We start from the raw sequence: 8893 nt of genomic DNA, 5'->3' as shown, positions 1-8893 counted from the left end.
GCAGAAAGATACTAACTTTTCAATCTGCTACGTTACTGACTGTACTGACAAACTATGCTGACACCGTGTCTGCGCTGCAACAGAACGCGTCAAAGCGACCGTTGAAAATCATTTGAACTTCTGTCAGCACGTCATAAATAGAACGAGGCATCAGTTTACTGAAACCGGACGCGAGCGGCGTGACAAAATACAATAGAATTCTATTGTATTTTGTCGCACCGCGCGATGTGATCAATGTGATAAGCGGGCTCTATTAAAAATATATACTGTATGTGTGTGTATTTATATATACATAATAAATATACACAGAACACCCATATACATTATGCAAACTAAAACTTTTATTTTGTATGCGATTAATCGCGATTAATTGTTTGACAGCACAAATGTTTTTAAAAGGATAATTTTTTGGCTGAGAGAGAGAGTATAAGTGACAATCTAAATACATGTCATTCTAACATTTCAGAAATGTACCTTAGTTACTCCAATTATAGTAAGGACATCCCCTTTGCACATAGGCAAGTCCTGGTCAGCCGTTCCAGGGAAGTTGTACCTGGCCACACACTCGGTGCCCGGAGGCCAGATTGTCTAGAGAGGGGAATGGGAGTATAAGAAAAAGCCCTTGATGTACAAACACAGGATGCTGTATAAATGAAATAAAGTCATAATTCACATTATATCCTAATGGCAACATTTCAAGGTTTGTGTTACCTCAAAGGTAGACATAGCTGAGGGAAATCGTCCTCTCACAGTCGACCCGTTTCAACCGGTAACATCAGAGCCGAGCCTGAGGCATACAGCTGCAGCCAGAACTGGCCAAAGAAAAAAATATATACATTTATTCATTATCGAAAGCACTTTAAATTAAAATTGCAATACTATTTAATCAAACACTCAAAAAACATTAAAAACACTTCAATGCTAAATCCTGAAAAGTGGTTACAAGACAGACAGATACAGAAAATTAACTCAAATTTAAACAATGACTCAAAATTAGATGTACCAAGCATGTCAGCAAACATTGTTTACCAGCAAATACAGTTCAAGCACACACACTTTCAAAGGGGAAGTGGCGGCTGTAGATTTTCCGATGCCTCAGACAGGAAGAAGTGCTGAGCAGCAAGCAGCAAGCAGGCTTGCAAAAAGCCTGTTAAATATTCAGTGTGAGCAGAGGGCATCAAGCCAGCCTTAAAACAAACACTGTACACTTGGAAAAGCCTCTACCATTAGCCTAGACTAAAGCTAAATATACTGATGAACAGTGTTGGGGTAAGACATTACAAATAACAAGAGTTACGTAATCCGATTACTTTTTTCAAGTAACTAGTAAAGTAATGATTACAGCATTTATTAACCTGTGTTGGGGGTAACACATTACAAGTAACGCGAGTTAAGTAATCGATTAAGTAACTAAAGTAACTAGTAAAGTAATGCATTACTTTTTAATTTACAAGAAAATATCTGAGTTACTTTTTAACGCCAGTTACTTTGTTTCTCATGTCTTGACTGACAGCTCTCCTGTCCGCATGTTGAGAGAAATCAGGAGTAAGTGCAGAGGCGTTGTGTGCGCTGTGTGAACATGATGTTACTGTAGTTCTAGACTAAATGTCAACATGTATTTACTCATCTCACTCGCACAAAATCAGATTCAGTATTCCTCAAAGTGAATAAAAAGAGGCAAAATGCAAACTCAGGACATGACGCAAACATGTTAAATAACACAAATATCCTTTAAGTAGGCCTATTTAATTCCATTTTATTAAATCTTTGCTGCTGACCTTTGATGATCAACCATATTAATGAGCAAAAATGACTTTAGATAAACAACATTTGTGATTCTTTTTTTTGTTTGTTTCTGAAGGGAGAAAACGGAGGCCAAGGCAGATGAGAAAAAGTTACGCAAAAGTAATGTAATTAGTTACTTTTTATTGTAATGCATTACTTTTAAAAGTAACTTTCCCCAACACTGCTGATGAACCTATATGACCAATAATGGGCCTCTTTTAAATACTCAGAAACTTTATATAGGATAATAATCACAAATTAGGTAACTTCTTGTTTTGTGAGTATATATATACACACCCACCCACTTTCAGGGTTTTTTGTACATCCATATTTTGGAGACTGTTGCCATTATTAATTCTTAAATATGTGAAATTAAATAAACTAAATAAAATTAATGCAGTTATACACATTTTTTTCTTTTTCATGCTGGTCTATTATTGTGGTAGATTTCAGATAAATATGCCGTTCAATCAGATGTTTACATGCCAGTCTGATTCTTTTGGTCTAAGTGGCCACCAGATTAGATCTAGTGCTGTTTACTCAAAGATCTGGCTCTGTGAGACTTGGTCTCTTCATGTTAACATGAGGTTAAATAAAGTAGGGCTGCACGATAAATCGCATGCGATATTTTATGCGCATCTTGTCAGTAAAGCCTGTTCTGTATTCAGCAGTAAATCTCGATCACATGCGTGGTTTCACATGAAGCAGCATTTACTACACAGAGCCGTTGTTCACTGACAAGCTGCGCAAAACCACGATCATATATGAACGATTTATCGTGCAGCCCTAAAATAAAGCTGTGCTGTTCCACAAATAAAAATATATTACTATGGAAAAAATTAAGCTCACACCACACCTTGAGAATTGAGAACACCAGAAATCAGAAATGAGAAGTTAAAAAAAAAACAAAAAACACTTTTCACTTTCGTGGTGATGAGCAATGTGCATCTCAAAGATATTATCGCTCTCTTTCCACTATGACAAGTTTTGTAGGGAGAAGAAACTTCTGAACTGAACTTGAACTTAAACTAAAACAAATGACACATGTGAGTCTGCTAGGGGTGCTCCGATCAGGATTTTTGAGGCCAATCGCCGATCACAGAATATATAAGATACTTATCACCGATACCGATCTTTTTAAAGCCTTCTTTTTATCATTTATAACTATTTATAGTGATACTCCAATCAGGATTTTTAGACATTTATTCAGGGCCTGAATTTCATTTTTGAAAATGGGGGGAATTCCCCTCTTAAGTGACTCTTGTGAGAGGGGAAGCAGCTTTCACACAGGAGTCCATTACTGATCCGTGGCTGTTTACCACAAACACAGCATTTAACCATTATTTTGATTTCAAATCCAAACACTGTCACTCAAAGTGCTTTTCAGCATTGCAATTTTTTTTTACACAGTAGAGTAATACAATCTTTCATAGACATGTTTAAACACAATAAATATAAGCAACACATTATTCAATGCTTTTTACTTTTGCATTTACTTATATATTAAGTTGCTCAAGCAAGTGGCAAAACATTTAAACTACTTTTCTTACATTATCACAAACTTACCTTTGACAGAAATAGTCAGCTCTACTGCCTTATGACTGTGAAACACAGTAGACTTTAATAATATACATTTATGGTGTAATTACAAAATTTTCGTGTCAATCCATGTTCATATTTACTGCAAAAAATGCCTTGTTACTTTAATTCAGGCTTGCAGCGCAGCAAAAATAGACATATTTTTAAAATAGTGTGGAAACATTCTCTGCTCTGCTGCAGACGCACTGCTCCTGAACGCACTGCCGGACCGCAACCGTGTGCACGCTTTATTAATCTGTTAACATGAGCGCGGAAAAAATACGCACCACATTCGCACTGCAAACGGAGTAATGTGAACCTGGCGTTATGTGTGTGTGCTGCGAGTGTGCATGAGCGCACGATCTTCAGGAGAGCGCGCGAGCGCTGAATGGTTACACTGGCAAGAATTAAAAAGTAATGCAATTTATAAACTTTAGTGATGATGTGACACTTCCTCGATTGTGCAAGTGACAATTCCTGTGTCAACTGTGCAGCTGGCTTATAGACAGATGCGATGTGTGGTGATTCGAAGACATTTTTGCGTATTTTGAGAGAGAGCGCGCGAGTGGTGATTCACTCACGCTGTTTGTGAAATTACGTCTCACACAAGGTTTTCAAATTACTTTATAAGTTATTTAATTAAGACATATGAAGGTGAGTACCTCACCTTCAGCATTATAATTATTTCACCCGCACTGGACAGAGACTGAGACGGTGCCGCTGCATGTCGTGCCAAACCTCTGACGGCAGGCGCCTCATCAGCTTTTCACCTCATCGTTTTTTTGAGATCGGCCTTTTTAGAGACCGCCGATCAATCATCCCAAATCGATTATCGGCCGATAGTGATCGGTAGCCGATCAATCGGAGCACCCCTAGAGTCTGCCATCCTCACATAACACCCTCATGGGGACAAATTAGCAGGCAGTTAGGGACGATTTCTCATGGGATTTAAACTGTACCTGGAATCAGAAACCAAATGTACCTGAAATATTTCTGCTCGACATTAAAAGTGAACAACATAACAGAAAACGTAGCTGCAACTGAGCAGTTAATTATAGGCGGAAATCTAACAAGTTATCTATTCTTAAACAGAAAAGGTGCTTTAAAAGTCAACATAAAACAGCATTCGCAACCCATTTTGTTTCGTAATGTGATGTATTTCTGAGCAAAAAATTCGACGAGAAGAGAAGGTGCGGGCCTGGATTTTATTCATCGGTGCCATTCATTCGTGCACAATACGATCAGGAACGGTCATTAAGAAAGTAAATAGGCTCTGTTTTGTTGACTTTAAAGGCTGTACAAGTTTGTTTTGATACTATTTGCAGGCATTTGCAACAGTTTTCTATCATTCTTTGTGTGGAACAGTGAAATTCACACCGGTTCAATCCTCCCACCTCATTTTCACAAGTGCAGTACATGCTGTGTGCTTGTGAACTAGATATGATATGACACTGAGCGCCTTGACCTCATTAAGATGTCAACCAACACTGACTGCCAATCTGTTCAATTAAAAGTAGCTCTGGCTTGAAAGCTGCAGCGAGCTCCACAACATGAAGTCACTTCCTGTCTGAGCTGCCGAGACTAAAACGGTCTTCCTGTATTGGTACGCAGGCATTGGTGGGAGATGAGCACTATGGGTTGAAGGGTGCTGCCTAGAGCAGCAGACGGCAAAAGGGGCACCAACAACTGCACAATCCACAGAAGCCCATACAGTGAGGATATAACACACTTCCCTTTAAAAACAGTCTTCACCCGCTGCTCTGACTACCTAATTTTATACTCCCCAAACACAGGAATAGCATGAATCATTTAAAGACAGGAAAATGTTTTCATTTTCAAATATGTCCAAATTTGTCTTAATGGTTCTTATGTCTTAAAAATCTTGTGTTTTAATGGTTATTTTTCAAAATACAAGGAATTAAATAACTACTTTTTCAGGGCAGAATGAAACCATTTTATTTGTCGTAGGTCAGAGATCTTCAACTTTTTTAGGCCAAGAATCCCTTGATGAGAGACATGGAGCAAGTTAAATATTGTATAAAATTGAGTGTTGCATTTTAAGAAAACACAAAAGAAAAAAAAAGAAAAAAAAAAAAAGAAACTAAAAACAAGACAAAACAAAAATAAAAACAACAAACCAAAAAACAAGACAAAATGAAAACTAAACAAAAACAAAACACAAACAAACCCACAAAAACAAAACAAAATGAAAACCAAAAATAAAAAACAAATAAACCACAAAACAAACGGAGAAACAAACAAAAAACTAAACTAAACAAAAACTAAACAAAACAATAATAAAAAACAAAACTAAGATAGTAAAATAAAAAAATTAAAAAGTGGAAACTCAATGTGAAAGCACGCAGGTGATGGAGATTTACCGCTGATTACAGAACCGGCTTTACTGATAAGATGCGCGTTAAATATCGCATGCGATTAATCGTGCAGCCCTATTCTTATGTCTTAAAAATCTTGTGTTTTAATGGTTATTTTTCAAAATACAAGGAATTAAATAGCTACTTTTTCAGGGCAGAATGAAACCATTTTATTTGTCGTAGGTCAGAGATCTTCAACTTTTTTAGGCCAAGAATCCCTTGATGAGAGACATGGAGCAAGTTAAATATTGTATAAAATTGAGTGTTGCATTTTAAGAAAACACAAAAGAAAAAAAAAGAAAAAAAAAAAAAGAAACTAAAAACAAGACAAAACAAAAATTGCTGTACTTTGGATCAAATAAATGCAGCCTTGTTGAGCAGAAGAGAATTCTTAAAAAAACAAAAAAAAAAAAAAAAAAAAAAAAAAAAAGAAACTAAAAACAAGACAAAACAAAAATAAAAACAACAAACCAAAAAACAAGACAAAATGAAAACTAAACAAAAACAAAACACAAACAAACCCACAAAAACAAAACAAAATGAAAACCAAAAATAAAAAACAAATAAACCACAAAACAAACGGAGAAACAAACAAAAAACTAAACTAAACAAAAACTAAACAAAACAATAATAAAAAACAAAACTAAGATAGTAAAATAAAAAAATTAAAAAGTGGAAAGATTGTGAAATGAACTGTGCAATAAAAAAATGCCACAAGTCATCTGCAAGAAGTGGCAGGAAGACATTTTGTTTCAATTTAACTAACCTCCTCTTTACCGCAGTTGCCAAATAAAGCAATGAGCTATTAATATCACTCTCTCATAATCCACTTGTTTGCCACTTGAAGCTACCTGTGCTTAACAAGACATTTTATTAGTGCTGTTTGCCAAGGCATTCATTATTATTACTCATCATCACATACATCATTCATCACATATACTTGAGTTAGAGATTTGAACAATCCCTCTAACCTCAAGCAATACACTTTTGGTACAGAACTCAATCTGAAATTGTACTTTTGCCTGATAGATGATAAAACAAAAGAAAAATCCCATTGATTTTCATTAAAGGACCTGCCCATAACACACTAGCAACCACCTAGAAACATAAATATAAATTATATGCTAACCCTGTGAACAGGCCCTGTGAAAAAATATGAAGTAACAGACTTGCATTAAATAATTGGACTGTCGCACTGACACTAAGCTGTGGAAATCGTCCAGATGGTGTTATTGAGTTTAAGCTCACCCTAAACAACCGTAACAGAGGGAAACAAATGATGCAATCATGTGAAAACACCTAAATATGTTGCACACAGACAAATAAGATGTGTCACATCAAAAAATCAGGATACTGCCAAATCTGAGCAATATCCAACCACAAAAACCGTTCATTTAGAAAACAAGAGGTTGACATTCAAAGAGGAATGCATTCACCAATCAAAATCAATGAGGCTATTCTGTGATCAGCAACAATTTCGGGGTGTGCCTTGGCAAATCCCTTGTTACAAATGATATCATTGTTTAAGGACTGCATCGGCAGGGCTACGCCTCGCATAAGAGAACTTTTCATTCCTTGAGTCTCTAAAAACTTGCAGCAGACTTTTGGAGGCCAGCAGGCAGCTCACTGGCACGGAGCAGGCAACTCTGGTGGCTCGAAGATGACAGGGACTACGGAAGTTTCCAGAGGGTATGATGCAGAACCAAAGCCTTTCCTTTTATTCACAGACTTTGACAAAAGTGCCTTTGTACGCCAGAACTGGACACTCCATCCCGGCTCTATCAAGGCCAAATGGACATCGACTTTGGTTTTAAGGACAACTCAGATATCCTTAAAAATCCTTTATGCAACTGCACATACAAACATAAGTGTTTAGTAAAGGTGTTGAGTAGTCTTGCGTAGCCAGACCTTCAGACTGACGGCAGAAGGTCTGGGAAACTTGGCCGCTTTGAATGGCTAAGTCCCGCCCAAGAGGCCATATGACTGACAGATAAAGCAACCAATCACGTTTTGTTTTGTGCCGCATCATGTTTAGGGCCATGGAAATGTCCCCACAATAACAGACCGCGTGTAAAAACTCTTGAACTTATTTTAAAGATTCTATGCCGCGAACTTTAAATATTTCACATACTTTTGAAAATCCATCGTTTAGTTGATCATGATAAGCGCTCATTGTCCCAGTTGTAAACACGACGGCTTTCTTCTAACATGAGGGGGTTTGTCGTCACGGCATATTTGTTTCCAGGCGGAAAGTTAAAGAACGCGACACGCACGTCTCCCGGAAATCCTGTATAATTCAACCAATCTGATGACGACTTCGAAACTCCCGAAGTGTTTCCAATTTTGTGTGCGTATGCATCAGACGTTCAGCCAACCGTCAGTGGGCGTGACGTCTGAGGCTAAAACTAGGTGTTGAGTAACTTAAGCTCTAACAAGACTATGGCAGAACTCTACACCAATTAATTTTTCCATTGTTTTTCCTGTTATTTAGATTACTGGATAAGGATTAAAGGTGAATTAAATTTAAATTGTATTAAAAATAACCATTTTGAAATAAATTAGACAGAAAAGTGTGTGCGTGTATGTATATATATATATATATTTTTTTTTTTTACTGGATAAGGTTTTTGTAAATAATGTAAATTGAAATAAACAATTAACAAAGAGGAATTTTAAAAATATAAACAATATATTTGAACAATATATATATATAACTTATACACATTGACTTTAGATTTTATCATGACTATAAGATTCAATTCAATTCCAGACCCACTTCTCCCCTCGTATTCCCCTCATTTTCCCCTCATACAGAGGGCATCCTGATCATCTTTACAGTTTGGTCCTGAAACAAAGCCTGCAGGCTATTAAACCAAACACCTTTGAATCATTAGTGTTTAACATTCCTCTATATGAGAGCAATCTTTGATTTTAAACTGATTATTTATTATTGTAATTATTATTATTAAAAATAATAATAAAAATAATAATTAGTTTGAAACTACTTTGGTAAAATATAGCAATATTTTTAACATTCCTCTTTGTGAGAGCAATCTTTGATACATTTTTAAATAATTATTGTTGTTAATATTAAACAAAATAAGTTTAAAATCAAGCAAATAAAGATGTACAAATTATTAACAATCTATTAAATT

General features: G+C 36.1%; 1 protein-coding gene across 1 annotated transcript in view; it reads right to left on the bottom strand.

The window, feature by feature from the left end:
- Positions 1 to 8893, bottom strand: part of LOC107678300 (tyrosine-protein kinase CSK-like) — a 31728-nt gene that overhangs the window by 12459 nt on the left and 10376 nt on the right. Inside the window, exons 2-3 of the mRNA XM_016473517.1 lie at positions 712 to 812; positions 475 to 588 (exon numbers count right to left, since the gene is read on the bottom strand). Of these exons, the coding sequence (XP_016329003.1) occupies positions 475 to 588; positions 712 to 726 (129 nt within the window). The 5' untranslated portion in view covers positions 727 to 812. The remainder of the gene's footprint in view (positions 1 to 474; positions 589 to 711; positions 813 to 8893) is intronic.

This window comes from Sinocyclocheilus anshuiensis, unplaced genomic scaffold, assembly GCF_001515605.1.
Source record: "Sinocyclocheilus anshuiensis isolate Anshui unplaced genomic scaffold, SAMN03320099.WGS_v1.1 scaffold1318, whole genome shotgun sequence".
NCBI classification, from domain to species: Eukaryota; Metazoa; Chordata; class Actinopteri; order Cypriniformes; family Cyprinidae; genus Sinocyclocheilus; species Sinocyclocheilus anshuiensis.
Note: the sequence above shows the minus strand (reverse complement) of the source record. Positions and strands in the feature narration are given on the sequence as shown.